This window comes from Blastomyces gilchristii (genome assembly GCF_000003855.2).
Source record: "Blastomyces gilchristii SLH14081 genomic scaffold supercont1.23, whole genome shotgun sequence".
NCBI classification, from domain to species: Eukaryota; Fungi; Ascomycota; class Eurotiomycetes; order Onygenales; family Ajellomycetaceae; genus Blastomyces; species Blastomyces gilchristii.
The window spans coordinates 707,335-726,722 of NW_003101659.1; the positions used below are offsets into that span (position 1 = coordinate 707,335).

Below are 19,388 nucleotides of genomic sequence, written 5' to 3' on the forward strand. Positions count from 1 at the left end.
AGAGCAAAATTTCCCGCACCAGCCCAAAACGGGGCAACAGTCAAAGGGTAGGCATTTCACTAAAATAAACCCAAGCTACAGCTGGGGTTACCCAAATGGGGCATAGACTCGGACAGTTCCGCCACGCAGTCAAACTCCAAGCCTGTTACAGTCACTAGCGCAAGTGAAGAATAATTACCTAAGCGGCTAGCGCAGTCCATGCGGCTCTGAGGAAAAAGTCGTGCTAAAACCCAAGGCGATCGCAAGTGAGGCAACTCTCAACACAATCTCCTTTCATCACCCCGACAAGACCCCCAACCATCAACATAACCCGGAGCATATCGCGTTTTACATCGCGGTATCTCTTTTCACGTCGCCTGATTCAGTATTTTCAGCGACTACGCTCTTTTTCGCCCCGAAATCACGTTCAAAGAGAGTTGGAAGGGTCGAAGGCGCCCTCGCGGCAGGGTCTGCCAAAGGCCGGCGAAGGCCAGCTACCGCGGTCGTTTTTCATCACCGGAGCGGTCGTTTTGACATTATCTCGATTTACCTGTTCAGTTTCTAGTGAAGGATCGCGTCACTGCCTGCCTAACCGCTAACGCTCCTTGCCTCTTACTGGTGTTTGCTGTACTTGTCGCCTTACAAACCTACTACAGTTTCCTTTCAACTGTCATCACATCTCTCATCAACTACAACCATGACGTCCGTCAAATTCCCCTACTCGAAGGCGCAGCTGCGCACGATTAAGGAGATCCAATTTGGTCTTCTCTCGCCCGAGGAGATCAAGAGGATGAGCGTGGTCCATGTGGAGTATCCTGAGACCATGGTTGGTGCACTTGGAAATGCAGCTGCTGTTTAATCACATTTTTCGTTCGTCAGCAGAAAACTGACGAGAGCTTCTACAATAGGATGAGCAACGGCAACGCCCACGGGAGAAAGGTTTAAATGACCCTCGTCTCGGTACCATCGATCGGAACTGGCGCTGCGCTACCTGCGAAGAGGGAATCAACGACTGTCCTGGACATTTTGGGCATATCGAGCTATCTACTCCTGTGTTCCATATTGGTGAGACTTACGTTAAGTCTAGCTATGCTTGGACTACCTAAAGCTAACGCTCACATCAGGTTTCCTGACTAAAATCAAGAAACTTTTGGAAACTGTTTGCCACAATTGTGGAAAGATCAAGGCAAATACGGTTAGTCATCCCTGATGGGGATGGCAAATCATGAGTTGTTACTCATTGCTGACACTGCATCTATGAAATCCAGACCGACCAAAAGTATTTGGAAGCGCTGCGTTTCCGCGACCCAAAGCGACGCTTTGATGCGATTTGGCGGCTGTCAAAAGATGTCTTGATATGTGAAGCTGATCCTAGCCCAGATGATGATGACCCTTTCGGCAAGGAACCTTCCAAGCCTGTGCACTCTCACGGTGGATGCGGAAATATTCAGCCACAAATTCGTAAAGAAGGGATTAGTTTGGTTGGGACCTGGAAGCCTAGCAAGAACCGTGATATGATGGACGATATGGACGTACAACAGCCTGAGAAGAGACAGATCACTCCGCAGATGGCCCTTAACATATTTAAAACCATCTCAGAGGAGGATGTTCGTTTGATGGGGTTGAGCAACGATTATGCCAGACCAGAGTGGATGATCATCACAGTTCTTCCCGTTCCTCCGCCACCAGTCCGTCCCAGTGTTCTCGTCGGCGGTAGTGGGAGTGGCCAACGTGGAGAGGACGACCTAACATATAAACTGGCAGAGATTGTTCGTGCGAATCAGAATGTCACCAGATGCGAACAGGAAGGATCTCCTGAGCATGTGGTCCGTGAATTTGAGTCTCTTTTGCAGTATCATGTTGCAACCTATATGGACAACGATATTGCCGGACAGCCACAAGCTATGCAAAAGTCTAATCGACCTGTCAAAGCTATCCGTGGTCGTCTGAAGGGTAAGGAAGGCCGCCTGCGTCAAAACTTGATGGGAAAACGTGTCGATTTTTCGGCTCGTACGGTTATTACCGGTGATCCGAATCTGTCTTTGGACGAAGTTGGAGTTCCGCTCAGCATTGCTCAGACTTTAACTTATCCGGAGGTCGTCACTCCTTTCAACATTGCCAAGCTAGGTGAACTTGTTGATAACGGCCCCGATATTCATCCTGGTGCCCGTTATGTTATCCGCAACACAGGCGAACGTATCGACTTGCGCCTTCACAAGGGTGGAGGTGGGAGAAACTTTTTGCAGTATGGATGGAGAGTGGAGCGTCATATCGTGGATGGCGATGTGATCCTATTCAATCGGCAGCCGTCCTTGCACAAGGAATCTATGATGGGTCACCGTATTCGCGTCATGCCGTACTCGACTTTCCGACTAAATCTGTCCGTTACCACCCCCTACAACGCTGATTTCGACGGTGATGAAATGAACTTGCACGTTCCACAAAGCGAGGAGGCCCGCGCTGAGCTCAGTCAACTTTGCATGGTGCCCTTGCAAATTGTATCCCCTCAACGAAACGGCCCGTTGATGGGTATCGTGCAGGACACTCTTTGTGGAATCTACAAAATCTGCAGTCGTGACGTTTTCTTAACGAAAGAGCAGATCATGAATATTCTACTTTGGGTCCCTGATTGGGATGGCGTAATACCCCAGCCAGCCATTTTGAAACCCAGGCCGAGGTGGACTGGAAAACAAGTGATCAGCATGGTCCTTCCTGCTGGTCTGAACCTTCTTCGGGTTGATCGAGACAAGGCACCCCTTTCGGAGAAATTCTCCCCTCTAACTGATGGTGGACTGTTAGTACACAGTGGCGAACTTATGTACGGAATGTTTTCCAAAAAGACGGTTGGAGCAACAGGTGGAGGTATCATTCATACTATTTTCAACGAGTATGGACCTGAACTGGCGATGAATTTCTTCAATGGGGCCCAAACCGTCGTGAACTACTGGCTACTACACCACGGTTTCAGTATTGGAATTGGTGATACAATTCCGGATCTAGCGACGATCCAGAAGATTGAGGAAGCAGTTCGCGTGAGAAAGGAGGAAGTTGATGAGATCACAGCTAGTGCGACGGATAATACTCTTGAGCCCTTGCCTGGTATGAATGTCCGTGAAACCTTCGAGAGCAAAGTGTCCCGCGCCCTTAACAATGCCCGTGACGAGGCCGGAACGGAGACAGAAAAGAGCTTTAAGGACTTGAACAATGCTGTTCAAATGGCGCGTTCTGGTTCAAAGGGCTCGATTATCAATATTTCTCAAATGACTGCTGTTGTCGGCCAGCAATCCGTTGAAGGAAAACGCATCCCATTCGGTTTCAAATATCGTACTTTGCCACATTTTACAAAGGATGATTATTCACCCGAGTCTCGTGGTTTCGTCGAAAATTCGTATCTCCGTGGTCTTACGCCCACAGAGTTCTTCTTCCATGCTATGGCTGGTCGTGAGGGTCTGATTGACACTGCTGTCAAGACAGCTGAAACGGGATATATCCAACGGAAGCTTGTCAAGGCCCTGGAAGAGGTCATGGTTAAATACGATGGTACAGTTCGCAACTCGCTTGGAGATGTTGTCCAGTTCCTGTACGGAGAGGATGGTTTGGACGGCGCACATATAGAAAATCAACGTGTCGATATTATTAAATGCTCGGATGAGAGATTCCGCGACAGATATCGAATCGATCTGATGGACCCCGAAAGGACTCTCTCGCCCAACGTGTTGGAACAAGCTACGGAAATTGCCGGCGATATCGAGGTACAGAAGTATCTTGACGAAGAATGGGAACAGCTCTTGAAGGACCGGGCCTTTATGCGTAGCGTTGCCAAAGAGGACGAGGAAATGATGCAGCTGCCAATCAATGTCCAGCGAATTCTCGAGTCGGCGAAAACGATATTCAGAATTCGAGAAGGTGCCATTAGCGACTTGCATCCTGCAGAGGTCATACCTCAAATCAGAGCCCTACTGGACCGCCTTATCGTTGTTCGTGGTGACGATGTGATTTCCCGGGAAGCACAAGAAAGCGCCACCCTACTCTTCAAGGCTCAGCTCCGCTCCCGCCTTGCATTCCGCAGACTTGTGGTGGAATACTCTCTTAACCGGCTCGCATTCCAGCACGTACTGGGTGCTATCGAAAGTCGATTCTCCAAGGCGATGGCAAACCCGGGTGAAATGGTTGGTGTCTTGGCTGCACAATCAATTGGAGAGCCAGCAACACAGATGACGTTGAACACATTCCATTTTGCTGGTGTTTCGTCCAAGAACGTTACCCTCGGTGTGCCTCGTCTGAAGGAAATTCTCAATGTGGCCACGCACATCAAAACTCCTTCTATGACTGTATATCAGGACCCTAGTCGTGCTATGGACAAGGAGTCTGTCAAGCAACTCCGCAGCGTTGTTGAGCATACCAGTCTGAGGTCTGTTACGGAAGCGACGGAGATCTACTATGACCCTGATATCCAATCTACAGTGATTGAAGCGGACCGTGACATGGTTGAATCCTACTTCATTATCCCCGAGGATGTCGCAGATGATTCGAGCCATCAGTCGAAATGGTTGCTTAGAATCATCTTGAGTCGACCGAAGCTCCTTGACAAGAGTCTTACAGTCCAAGATGTTGCAATGAAAATCAAAGACGCTTATCCGCAAGATATTGCTGTTATTTTCAGTGATAACAACGCTGACGAGCAGGTCATCCGTATCCGACAAATCCAAGACTCTAAGCAGGATGACGATGATGATGACACTGAATACGATGTAACTCTAAAGAAGCTGGAAAGCCACTTGCTTGATACCCTTACTTTACGAGGCGTGGCTGGCATCGAACGCGCATTCATCAATGAGAAATCGAGAGTCCGTGTCTTGGAGGATGGATCTCTCTATCAAAGCGCCGAGGACCCGTTGTGTAAGGAGTGGGTTCTTGAAACCAGTGGATCCGCCCTCGGCGAAGTCCTGACCATCCCTGGAGTTGATACAACTCGCACGTACTCTAATCAGTTCATTGAGATTCTTGAAGTATTCGGAATCGAAGCTACTCGAACTGCACTTTTGCGAGAATTAACCCAGGTGCTTGCATTTGATGGATCATACGTCAACCACCGTCATTTGGCCCTCCTCGTCGATGTTATGACTTCACGGGGCTTCCTCATGGCAGTCACCAGACATGGTATCAATCGTGCTGATACTGGCGCTCTGATGAGATGTTCTTTTGAGGAAACAGTGGAGATCCTACTTGACGCCGCTGCGTTTGCAGAGCTGGATGACTGCCGTGGTGTATCTGAGAATCTGATCTTAGGACAGATGGCCCCAGCTGGAACTGGGGAGTTTGATGTCTACCTGGATCAGGATATGCTCATGGGAGTCGTTTCGAGCAATGCTGGTCTAATGACTGATGGCAAAGGATTACTTGGTGACGGAGCGGCTACTCCATACGATAGCAGCTCCCCTTTGCGGGACAACATGTACATTGGATCACCAGACCCTGACTCCAATTTCTCCCCAATCAGACAAGCTGGATCCGAGACGCCTGCAGGGTTCACCGAATATCAGCCCTCCGGGTTCAGCGGTGGCTTCAGCCCTCATGGAGCAAGAAGCCCAGGTGGAGGTTATTCGCCTACCAGCCCGTTCAATACCAGCCCAACTTCTCCTCGCTACTCTCCATCGTCTGGCTACTCCCCGACTTCTCCTGGTATGAGCATTACGAGTCCTCGATTCATGTCCTCTCCTGGGTTTTCACCCGCCAGTCCGGCTTTCGCGCCCACTTCGCCTGCCTATTCACCAACTTCTCCAGGCTACCAACAGTCGCCAACTTCGCCATCGTATTCTCCTACCTCACCTGGTTTCTCCCCCACATCCCCTAGTTATAGCCCAACGTCTCCCAGCTTCAGTCCTGCCTCGCCTGCATTCAGTCCTACTTCTCCTAGCTATAGCCCTACGAGTCCTGCCCTCGGCATATCGACTGGAAGACATCTTTCCCCGACATCTCCTACATCTCCCAAATATACACCCACGTCCCCTGGCTGGTCTCCAACTAGTCCGGAAACCTACTCACCTACCTCTCCCAACTTCTCGGGCTCGCCAACTTCTCCGGGTGGCCCAACATCTCCTGGCTACAGCCCGACCTCCCCTACCTTCAACCCTACGTGAGTTATTCTACGTTTATATGCTCAGAGACCAAGTACTAATATTTATTTTTTAGATCTCCTCGCCAGTAGGCTCGACGTTGTTTATGTATTTGCTTTCGAGAAGAATTCCTCTTCCCTTATTTTCATTTCGCGATGGTTTTTTCCCCTCATCACATCGCTGTACTACCACTCCATGTCATTAGCACTTGCGTACCGACAAAAAAAAAACAACCATCCCGCATGGCTAGGCTTTGTATTAGTTGGTTGGTTATTTCTTCCAATGATGTGGCGTTCTTTATTGTGGCTTGTTCCTTTCACAGCCTTCCATCTTAGCCTGGGTGAGTACTATTGCTTTTGTTTTCTTTTTCTGCCCGCCTCTTTCAGCCCCCTTTAAGATTGTAATGTTTTCTGGCCAAAAAAGGGTTTTTTTCTACAGCGGTTTTATCCAACGATATGAGGAGAGTGGAAGAGAAACGAAAAATTGAGAAGAGGAAAAAAAACTGAAAATAATCACTAGATGTTTGGCACCCACGCACATAATATATAGCTCGGCGTTGGAGATGCTTTCTGTGCTTTTGTGCTGGCGTCACTTGTATAAGGAGCTCCGATTTACTTTCTTTCGCTTTCTTTCTTCTCTTCCTGTTCTGTGTACACAGATTAACTACGTTTCGTAGAGAAAATAAAAAAATACAAATCGGGAGTTTCATTTTTTGCATTGGCTCTGGTTTTTCGTAACTTGCTATCCTAAGCGCTGCGCTATTGCTTCTGCTTACTACGCAATCGGCACAAAAAACAATTTTCCCAAGCCAGGAAGCAGAAAACTTGACCTCGCTAAGTGCGCCACTTGACCTCATTATGTAAGCTGACCTCACAAATGTGGCCTGTGCCACTACCTGACCTCGCACAATACATCTTTTCTTGTAATTTGAAACCACTCTTTCTTTCTTAATTATTTATCATCAATTCTACAATCAATTTTTAATTGATTGTAGAATAATTCTTTTCTCTTATCATAATCTTTATACACAGAGAAGACTTTACTAATCTTATTAATAATTACAATTCTTCTTCTGATACTGAGATTATTCTTGAATCTGACAATGAGATAAGTATTTACATAATTTACACTGAATTGATTGTTAACTGGTTTTCAATTGATTACTAATTGCTTAAATATACAGATTGAGTCTGTTCTTATCTCTCTAACTGATGCAACTGTCTATTTAATATATATCTTTAAAGTAGAGTACAGTTATGATCTGTCTGAGTACTCTAAGACTTATATATAAGAATATACATATGTGATATTAACTGAGTCTTTAAATATTGAGAAAATGACATAAATGATGAATAATGTAGATAATCTAAATTAATTCTCAATTAATTAACAATTAATTAATAATTGATTCAGATTCAGTATGAAAAAAGTTCTGTTCACTCATTTAAAGAAATATATTACTCTTTTCTTCATTCTAGAGTGAAGAAGTACAAGTTTAAATACACTGATATCAAAGTCTGTTAATATTTAGATAAAAATTTATATTTTGTATATTATAATGAGATTACAGAGAAAATATGAACAAATACTTAATAAATGCAGAAGAGTATTCAGTTGATTGAGAATAATCAGAGAAAATGCAATACTGTTAGATATAAATTGATTGTTAATTGATTGAGAACTGATTGAGAGTTGATTGATAATTGATTTCTTAGCTTTATACAGGTAATTTAAGTACTGTTTCAAGAAGAAACTTTCTATATATGATTTGCAGAAATCTGTGTATCTGTCTTTTATCAACATGAGATTTCTTTATGATTTATTTAGCTCTCAATTGATTGATAACTGATTGTTAATCAATTAGCAGAATGTCACTGAATATCATGCTTCATTTATTTCTTATGTGAATTCTTTCAAGACAAATTATATTCATTACTTCTTTCAATTAGTACAAGAAGTTACACAGATGAACATTGAATTTCTTGAAAGAATCTTGTATAGACTGGCCGCTGAGACTATGAATTTCACATTTGATCTCATTTGATCTGATCTCATACATTTCTTGGTGTGAATCCTGCTGGGACTAATCATTAAAAAAACATGTAAAGCAACTATATATCAGATCTCAAAATGAGATCATGACTTAGAAAAAATAAGAAAGTGATCTCATTTAATCTCATTTAGTCTCATTCTTAGTATAAAGTTACTATTTTTAGACATTTTAAGGTTTTTTTTAGACTATTTTTAATTTTTTAAAAAGTAATGCTTTTTGATAACACTTAAATAAGATTTAAAGTCATTTAAAGCAATAAAAATAATTTAAATTAAGAAGTGAAAATCATGATCTTATTTGAAAAATGTGATAAGAGTAGACAGTAAGTCTCACTGAGAGAGTATAAGACTACTATCTAATGTTAAAACAGTGTAATGAGATCAGTTGAATTGATAATAAGATTATCAAATATTCTGATTCTGATCTCAGACACGGTTACACGGTCAGTCTAATCTTGCAAGAAAATCTTTTTTTCATGAAGAAGAAATGTGAAGTTATGAAACAATCAAGAAGTATAACTTGTAGACTGATCACTGAGATTATGAATTTCACATTTAGTCTCATTTAATCTGATCTTATACATTTCTTGACATGAATCTCACTGGGACTAGTCATTAAAAAAACATGTAAAGTGACTATATATCAGATCTTAAAATGAAATCATGACTTGAAAAAAATGAGAAAGTGATTTCATTTGATCTCATTTAGTCTCATTCTTAGCATAAAGTTACTATTTTTAGACATTTTAAGGTTTTCTTTAGACTATTTTTAATTTTTTAAAAAGTAACACTTTTTGATAACACTCAAATGAGATTTAAAGTCATTTAAAGCAATAAAAATAATTTAAATTGAGAAGTGGAAATCATGATCTCATTTGAAAAATGTGATAAGAGTAAACAGTAAGTCTCACTGAGACAGTATGAGACTACTATCTAATGTTAAAACTGTGTAATGAGATCAGTTGAATTGATAATGAGACTATTAAAAAATCTGGTCCTGGTTTCAGACACGGTCACACAGTCAGTCTAAGCATAAGAAAGTTTTATAATAAGTAATTCTCAATTGATTCTCAATTGATTGATAATTAATTATTAGAATTTGATTATTCTGCTGATCAGAAAACAATGTAGAAATTATCTTACAATGTTATTTTTCATGTTATAATTTCAGTGAATTCAGTAAACTGTTCTTATATGCTGTTTATCTCTCATGAAAATCATACACATTCTTCTTCTTCTTTCAACAAATCACCTGCAACAATTATGAACTGAATTCTCATCTTGATTCAAGAAATGTGAGAATCAAATATGACATTGTGTGAGTTCTAATTGATTCTCAATTGTTTTTCAATTGATTGAATATTGATTGTTTTTAGCATTCTTTCTCAAAAGTCCTGCTTTACAGAAATTTTGTGATGAGTATAATAGTCAGAGTCTGGCTGAAATTCACATCAGTTTTATCAATATGAATTGATTTCAAGCTATACTATAAAAACAATGACTATTGAGTTTTTCTACAGGTTAAGATTATAATAAAGTTCTATTTCAACTAGATCAAAATTCAGCTTTAAAGGTAGAATTAATTTTGAATCAATTCACAATCAGTTATTAATTAATTGTATATAGAACTATGTACAGAACATTCATCAGAATGAGAAAGGTTTGATGATTATCTGTATATTAAAAGAACAAGCAGCTCTTCTTCTTAGTCTTTCATCTTTTGAAGTTAATATATCATACAAATGTATTAAATCTTCAAAAATGAATGAGGTGATCTTTGCAACATATCTTCCTCAGCATGGAAAAAGTGAGTGCTTTTTAAAGTATTTATTGATTGATTCACAACTGATTAACAATTAATTCATGATTAGTTATTATCTTGTATTAAATCTTTACAGAGCAGGAAAATTCTGAGAAATATTATCACTTATTTCAATGAACATTTGCAGTAGTACAAAAGCTGCAGAATCAATCTGTTTCTTTTAACTATCTGCATGAATTGAGAATACAGGCAATTATTGTGAATATGTGCATAAAACAGATGACTGATAATTAATTGATATTCAATTGACAATCAATTGACAATTCTCTGCTAATCAATTCACTTAGGCCTAGTATAATATCTTGCATCTATCAATTCTGAACATTGATTATTTAATTGACAACTGAAGAATATTCTTATCTTTTATCATATTCATTTTTTCCGCAGCATTTCCAACATAGTGAGAACTAGACTGGCCGCTGGGATCATGAATTTCACATTTGATCTCATTTGATTTAGTTTCATACATTTCTTGGCGTGAGTCTCACCAGAACCAAGCCTCAAAAAAATCTGAAAATGAATCATTTCTGAGAGAAATGACATGAAAAATGACCAGATTTAATTCAAGAACAGTGAAATGAGAGTAATTTCTCAGAATAAACTATGAAAGATGATTATTCTTTCAAAATCAGAATGAGACTGAGACTGAAGATTAAATTCAGTCTTATTCAGTTCATTCAGTGATTGCTTATATAATCAGAATTTAATAATGATTATTGATAACACTCATGAAACAACTAAATACATTCTTATATAAGTTTATTCTTCACTTTCTTATGAAAACTACACTTCTCTGATATACTGTGATCAGAGATATTAAACTGTCTGATAATTTCATATTTTATAATCATGAGTTTCTTGATTATTTCTTCTTATAATTGTTCTCAGTGATAGTGATAAATATCTCAACTTGAGTTGAACTTTCACTTCATTTTCATCTCTGTTAATAAAATTGTCAGAATATTACACATCATCAGTACAACAGTTAAATATATATTTTCAACAATTTTTCATAACTCTAGAATTGATTTGATATGTAAATTTATTAAATTATCTTGAAAATAGTGATTAAATTCAGTTTTATAAGTATGTAGTTTTACCTGATTTTCAGTTGTAATCAATGTATATAAGTTCTGTTTCAAAGTTAGTATTATAGTTCTATATGATATGAAGTGTTATTAAAGATTGTTACTTACTAGAAAATTATATTTCACTATCTTCACATCTTTAACATCTGCTCATTCAAATTTCTGATAGTTGATATTATAGTAGTCTTGAGTTAATTTAATATATAAGTCTCATTTCTCCTCTGTTCAATCTTAAGAAGTGTAGATATTAACTCAATGAGAGAGATTTAGTAGAGCTGCTACAGCATAGTACTCTGTAAAAGATTGTTTAGTTTTACTGTAGTAATATACTAGTTTATCTCTTACAGTAATAATAGCCTGTGCTATAGCATTATCTCAGACTGAATTTCTTTTTAAGTGATTCAACTGCTTCTTAAAATAAGTAAATAAACTGTTATACACTCATCAGACTGACTGCAGCATTGATATATAAGTGATTAAGACTGTCTTTATTATCTTATAAAACTGAAACAGTAAATCAATCACATATTTCAACTATATTTACTTTATATCAGAAAGTTTCAATATCTGAATCTTTTCTTAATCAGAGTGTTGTACTCAATGATCAATTATCTGATATAATTGAAGAGTCTGAACAGTTATCTTATATATTAAACTTCACTGTATTCTAACATTCTATATTATATTCAGTGATGTGACTGATTTGTTTATTTATTAAATATCATGAAATCATTATTATTATTTAGAGAAGATACAAATCATATTAACAATGTTTCAAATCTGTGATATTTAAATTATTAGTCAATCTATTCAAAATTAACAGTAGTATTATTAAAAAGCATTATCAAAAAGCAATATTAAAAAGTGTTATCAAAAAACATTATCTTTTACAAAGTGAATGTAAAAGTTACTTGAGTAATCACTTTCATCTCATTCTCATCTTAAGAATCAGTCATCTCATTATTCTTTATCTCAATATTAAGATTCTTTATCAGTGTTTACATTACAAGTTAAATCACATAAATAATGCAGAGAATATGACCTTATTTATCATTTCAGAAATGCAAAGCTAATTTTTGCTTCAAGCTGTTCATTATAGTATAGTTATTCACAGCATTATCAGTTATAATTGTAAGAAGACTGAGACTAATATCTTAATAATCATTTTTAATCACAGTTATTAATATCTCTGTTATATAATTCTCAGTATAACTACTGATTAATGATTTAAATTCAATTAATATCTCTTAATAAGTTCAGTTCTCATCAATGTAATAACATATAACTCTTATAAATGTAAGATTGTTTATACTAGTTCATGCATTCACTGTGAGAGACACTCTTCAATGATTCTTCAACTCTGATTCTAGATATTGTATATTGACTTTGTAGTATATCTCAAGGTTGAACTGAAGACAGAATCAATGTAGAATATGAAGATTTAAATTAAGTATTTAAAGAAGTGTTCAGAATTTGAGGTTTTTAATTAATTAAAGAGAAAGATTCAGAGATATACATATGTAAAGTAATTATTCACAGAAGTTATCAGATAAGAGTTATGAAATCAGAGTACTAATATATAATCATTTTCACATAATTTTCTTCAAATTAGAAAGTTAGTGTTACTGTAACATAATAGAACTGAAGTAGTGACTAGTCAGCAGTGTCACATAGAGATAGTTGTTAAGAAGCTGTATAAGTGAGCTTGACTATCTTGCTTAAATAGTGAGCTTGTAGACTACAGAGTTATTGTGAGAATATCACAGATATGATACTTAGTATACTAAGAAGATTGTATAAGAAACACAGTAACTCTTATATATATTTCAGTAGAAGAAAAAACAAATCATTGACTTCTTTAATAGAGAGTCAGCATCTAGCTATTCTATATAGATAATGAGTGAATATTCTTCTCTTATTTCATAAGTGAGAATAGCTGAAGTGATATCTCAGCAGTGTCTCACTATCAAGAAAGAGTAATCTGCTGATCTTGTATAGAAGTGAGATTTTTATATTTATTAATTAAATCTTTCTATAATATATCTGAATGATGTCATAGAGTGATTGAAAATCAGTTTAAATGAAATAAAATTATTCACATGAAAGTGATGAGCTGTGTGAAATTATAACAGAGTCTTGATATAGCTGAGAGTGTGACAATACTCTTCTCTTTAGAAGTATAGTCTTGATATTCTTAAGATTACTGAATTAGAAATTATCTTTGTTATATAGTAATAATTATTAATTGATTTAACAGTGTATATACTGTATGTGATATAAAGAAATAGATGAGTTTTTCTACTGACTGTGTAGATCTTTCTTTTCTCATCTTCATTTAAATTAAATATATGATAAGTGAGTTTCTTATATATCAATTTGAAATATAGAAAATATAGTTAATAAGTGACTTATAGATCTTTCATTATATTCTGTTCTTTATATGAAATTCTCTGCAAAAGTGATGTATTTTAGAGATAAAGTTAATAGTAGTGATAGAATTTTTTGAAAAGATTCTTTTTCTTTATAATATATTTTTCTTTCTCTTTTCTCAATTATAACAGTGAGTGTATGAGAGTATCATTCTTGAAAGATAATAAAGAACTTATTCTGATGTTTTTTAGTGAATAAACATCTTTGTGATGTAGCTGTGATCTTCATGACTGTCAAGAAAGCTCAGTTAAAGACAGAGACAGTGATGTCAATGAGTCATAGAAGCACTGCTTTTATTATCACATCTTCTTCTTCTTCTTTATCTCTTACAGCTGTGGTGATAGTAGCTATATCTTGCAGTGAGATGTTGTTTCTTCTGTCAGTCAGTTTGTCTGTATCTGATCTGTTTTCTGCTCTCTCTGTCATCATTGCAACACTATCTTCTCTCTCAATCAACACAGTGATGTATAACTCTGTGTGATCATTCAGAGAGAATCTCAGAAAGAGCTTAATTTCAGAGACAGTGACTCTGAGAAGTTCAATCTGTAGTTTCTCTCTCATGACATGTCTGAGCTCTGCTCAGAATGCTGCTGAGTTAAGTCTGTAGAGTTCTGCAGTTTCTTTGTCTTCTCTCTGTGAGAAGGCTTCAGTGTAGTCTCTGATCAGTATCATCATATATCTATACTGTACTAAGCAGCTGAAGAAGAAGAAGATCTTATACACTCATCTCTTCTCTCACTCTCATTATTTTCATTACATCTGTAATAATAACTTCTATCTCTCTGTAAGTACTATTTACTCTACAAGAAGATATTGTATCAGTTCTGACAAGAAGCTCAGATATTCAAGTAATATAGAGTAAGAGTCTTAAAGCTTTAAGTATTGATAAATTTTATCAAGACTGAAGAGATCTCTCTTACTCATCTATAAAAGAAGATGAAAGTATGAATCTCTGAGATGAAAAAACATCTCAGAATAACTAATCTTAAGAAGAAGTTAGTTAATACTGCTGTTAAAAGTGTTACAGAGATTAATTACTGATTGAAGAGAATCTTACTTTAATTAAAACAGATGACTGAGATGCTTTATAAATTAATAAGTTAATACTTTAAGTATCTCTTATACTCTTCTACAGTATGCTTCTCTATAATACTGCAGTACTAACTTCTCAGCAGATAAAGATATCAGTATCAAAGACTTCAACAGTGAAGAATGAGTTTGATGAGAATGTGATTATTAATGAGTAGACTCTGAAGTTCTCTCTTTTTACTTTTTCAGCAGACTGCAGTCTCATTAGAATAGTAGCAGTCTGTAGATTGATAATATCAATCTTTTTATTAATTTTAAATATCTCTTTTCTCTAACTGCTTCAGGAATTTTACACTTGTGTAGTCTTATTAAACTTCTAAAAAATTCTTTGAGAGAAAATAGAAGAAGAGTGCTACAGAGTTCATAAGACACTGACTCATCACTGTAAGATTATCTCTAAAAAACTCTTTAGAAAAAATAAGAAATCTCAAGCAGTATTTCTTATTCAATATCTCTGATATGTAATGAGATAGTCTCTACTAGTCATCTCATAGCTTACAATCTCTTTCTCAGCATTTTCTAAATACTTAAGCAGTTCTCACAAATTCTCTGATAATGAATAATCTTCTTATTTAATGAGATATTGAAGCTTACTGTAATATATTCACTTATTCAATATTTTCTTTATAAGATATTTGATATCATTTTCAATCTTGATATCATTTAGCTGAGATGACTCTGCTCTGAAATATTACTTATAGAGCTTCAAATAGAAAATGTGAAAAACAGAATAAATTGATTTCAATTCTGAGAATAATTTTAACTCATATGTCTGCTTACTCATCACTCTTATTACTGAGAAAGATTCTAGTCATTACTTACTGAGCTTCTTACACAGTTTCATTATCTTGATATTCTTTGCTGAAAGTAGTACTTGATTCTCTATTAAGAACTTTATTGAAAGATGTTTTTAATTATAGTATTCTATCTACTACTTCTGAACACAGCAGATGCTTTTCATCATCTTCTTATAAATTTTATTTAAAAGTTTCAATCTCACTTTTACTTCTGATACTGAGAAGTACTCTATTCTCTGTATCTATTCAATATTCTGACTATCTATCTCTCTCTTTGAAACATCATCTGCAATGTCACTGAGTAATGAAGAATTATATTTATAATAAGTATAGAAAGAAGATACTTTTAAAATTGCATTCTTTGCATTGTTATATACAAATTTAATGATTAAAAGATGTTTAAGTCAATCATTCTGATAATATAAATAGAATGCTTGAAGATGCTGTTCTAATGTCTGATTCTGATATTCAGTCTGATTATCTGTCTGCAAATGAAATATAGTACTGAGAAGACATCTTATTATAAGATAATAGTAAAAAGCTGATCAGTATTTGCTGATGAAGAGGGATTCTCAATCTATTATCAATGATTTCAGAGCACTGTGATCATGAATAATGATATTTAAAAACAGGTCAGTCAATTCAGAGGCTTTAATCTTTTTATAAGTAGAGATATATTTTATCATCTTTATGAAATAATTGACAATGATTAAAATTAAGTCATATTCTTTAACTCTTATTGACTTTGACAGATCAACTATGAAATTCATTGATAGATTCTATTATAAGCTCTTTAAGACAGATAGTGATATTAACTTATTATATTACTTATACTGTAGAATCTTTATTCTTTGACAGATATTATAAGTCTTAATATACTCTTTGACATCTATTCAGAGCTTGTTTTAAATATATTTATATTTTAGAAGCTTCTCAGTCTTCTCTAACCTGAAGTACTCTGTATGAAGATTATTATAATGAATTCTCAATAACTTCTGATACACTGTTCTACTATAAGAGATGAAGACTGAATTATTCAGTAGTAGAAGTTCATATTCTTCTAGTTATCAGTGACTTGATTTCTTAGTGACACTGTCTCACTCAGAGCCTGTCTCTTTCAAGTTTAAACTGAATTCTTTCTTCTTCAACTTCTGAATTCAAGCTGCAGTAGAGATGTTCCTCTTCTATAACTTATTAATAAATTTCAAAAGTAGTTAGATTAAAAGATTGTAGACTGTTTTATTCTTTATCAATTTAATGATAGTAAGATATAATATGAGAAGCTTATAATCTTCAGTGTCAGTTCTCTGCAGAGATCTGAGTTTTCTTTCATCTTCTATACTGAGTCACACAGCTGTCTTATCAGTGCTGTTTTCAAGCTTCAGAGAATCTTAACTCTCTGCAGTCAGCTTCTTCTACAGTGATAACAGAGATTCTTTTATAGAATTCTTCTTCACATCAATAATATTATAATCAGATTATTTAGACAGTGTATCAGTGAGATTAAGCTGATCTGAATGATATTGAATATAGAAATTATACTCTGAAAGCAGCTCTGCTCATCTGACTTGATATTCTGTCAAGCTCTTTGTTATCAAGAAGTAATGCAGATTTGTATAATCAGTGAGAACTTGTACTGAGTACTTACTACTCTGAAGATAATGTCATCAGATCTTAAAGAATTCAATAATTACTAACATCTCTTAATTATAAGTATCATATCTTCTCTGTATAAGTGATAACTTCTTGAAGAAGAAGATCACTGATCTTCATTCACAGTATTTTATAGACTCTGTGAAAAAGTCTTCTCTCACAGACATTTCATTGTCTATATTTTCAGAGATAATTATTCTCTGATTCTTTCAATGTTGAAAGACCTTCAGTATCAACTGTGAAAAGATTTCACAGATTTCATTCTCAAATGTATCAGTCTCACACTGACTGAGTAAGTTGAGATTAAAATGATTCAGTATTGTAATATCTGTAAAAGCTTATTTCAATTCTACAAATATCTGTACAGTGTCTTGAATAAGAATAAATGATTCTGTTTTTCTGTCTTTTACACTTCTCTTTAACAGATCTGTAAGAGAGACAGTAATCTGTGAATATATATAAATGAATTGTCTGTAGAAGTTTACAAATTCTAGAAACATCTGCATCTTACAGTATATTCACAGCATCAGTCAGTTCTTGATAATGAAGACTCAGCTTCTGTTCATTGAAATGCTGTTCATCTTAATAATATAATCTAAGAAATCAATCTTCTGTATGTAGAATAAGCATTGTTCAGTGTTTGTATAGAGTTAATACTATCTCAAGTGACTTAATACTTCTTGAATATAAGTATCATGTTCTTTCTCTGTTTTCAAGAAGATTAGAATGTTGTCTAAGTATACTATACAGAAGATATTAATGTAAGAAATCCCGCTCCTCGCGGATTCTTTACCCCTATTCCTATCTCTCGCGTAACCAATAGGGCTAGCGGCCCTTGGCTACACACAACTATATAGACTGGAGTTCACAAATACTATTCATAACTCAGCTTGAATGCTATTATACATTTGACTTCTACATTTTATCTTTCTATCATGAATACTTCTAGTAGTTAACAGTATATATCACATCAAGCTGCAAACACCTGAATAATCATCTATGAGCACTTATTCTTACATTTCAAGCTCAGTCAGTTAGCAATCATCTGTTATAACTGAAAGAACTAGAAACTCATATGCTTCAATCTCTGCAAACTCTACTACAGACACTCAGAAGTAGTCATCTGAATCATGAATAACTCTTATAAAAGAAGTTTCAGAGAACTTATTAATTACTTACAGAATATTATTCTCTGTATCTGTGACAGAGAAATTCTTCAAACTCATGAATAAATTAATCTTAGTGAAGAACATTCTTGAGCATCTCTCACAGAACTAAGCTATTTTTCTACAAGAAATGCTTACTGTCTGCAAACACTCTCAAACTGAGTCTCTAGACATAATCTTCAGAGATACTCATAAATTGAAAAGAAACTTTCTTAAGCTGTAATCACTTAAGGCTACTTATTGAATCATAATCTATAAAAGCTTTTATGAATTTGTATTTAAAATTGACTTACAAGCCTGACTGTGTGATATGAAAGATGAAGAAGCTGTTATCTATATAATAACAGACCTCTATTACACTGAAGTCAAGAACTGGCTGAATCATCTAGAAAATGATTATAAGAGATTCTACTGATCTGTTCTTAAAATCTATCTAGAGAATAAGTTAAGAGACTCTGCAAGCTGAATAGAGAATATCTGAGCTGCAATTATTAATATTAGAAAAAGAGATGAGAAATCTGATAAAGACTACTCACAGTACTTTATAAAATTATAGTGTGAATTAAAATCTGTGAAAACAGAGCTCTGAAACAAGACCTGAATAATGATGTTTATAAAGAGACTGAATAAAGATATGCAGAACAAGCTCATTAAGTAAGACTCTAAGTTCTTAACTCTGAAGAAACTAATGACTCTCATTCATTACTTATGAATCACTGTAAGAGTCACAGATCTATGAAGAGCAGATCACTGACTGACTCTGTAAGAGTCAGAACAACAGAGAACAGATTTATTAAAAAAAGATGATAAAACATAGAGAGATTTGTATCTGACTGCTGAGCAGAGAGAGAGAGCTTTATAAGCTTCTGTGAATAGAGTGTATAATAGAGAGACTAAGAAAAAGAGACTCTGCTTTATCTATTCTAAATCAGAACATCTCTGTACAAACTATTCAGATAAATCAAAATAGAAATTTGAGAGATTATAGACAGAGATAGTAACAGTCTTCTTAAGAGTCTTAAAGCTGATATCTGAATCTGTTACTTTCTCAATGAAAATGCTTACTTATAGAGAGAGATCACATCATGATACTACTACTCTGCAAGTATAAGAAGTATTAATGAACTCAGAATCTCAGATCACTGTGATATCTCTAAAGCTCACAGAGTGAATAAGCTGAAAGATGAAGACTGAGA

General features: G+C 35.6%; 1 protein-coding gene across 1 annotated transcript; it reads left to right on the forward strand.

The window, feature by feature from the left end:
* The first annotated feature begins 160 nt into the window (after window positions 1-160).
* BDBG_08433 (DNA-directed RNA polymerase II subunit RPB1) lies at window positions 161-6,851 on the forward strand. Its single transcript, XM_002621356.2, has 5 exons — window positions 161-805; window positions 888-1,044; window positions 1,104-1,174; window positions 1,248-6,115; window positions 6,172-6,851. The coding sequence occupies exons 1-5, from the start codon at window positions 677-679 to the stop codon at window positions 6,185-6,187; spliced, it is 5,241 nt and encodes a 1,746-aa protein (XP_002621402.1). The 5' UTR covers window positions 161-676; the 3' UTR covers window positions 6,188-6,851.
* Window positions 6,852-19,388: the final 12,537 nt, after the last annotated feature.

Coding starts and splice junctions, on each gene's coding strand:
- BDBG_08433 (XM_002621356.2), top strand. CDS start 677: ATGACGTCCGTCAAATTCCCCTACTCGAAGGCGCAGCTGCGCACGATT. Junction 1,045..1,103: donor TACTCCTGTGTTCCATATTG/GTGAGACTTACG, acceptor CGCTCACATCAG/GTTTCCTGACTAAAATCAAG. Junction 1,175..1,247: donor GAAAGATCAAGGCAAATACG/GTTAGTCATCCC, acceptor TATGAAATCCAG/ACCGACCAAAAGTATTTGGA.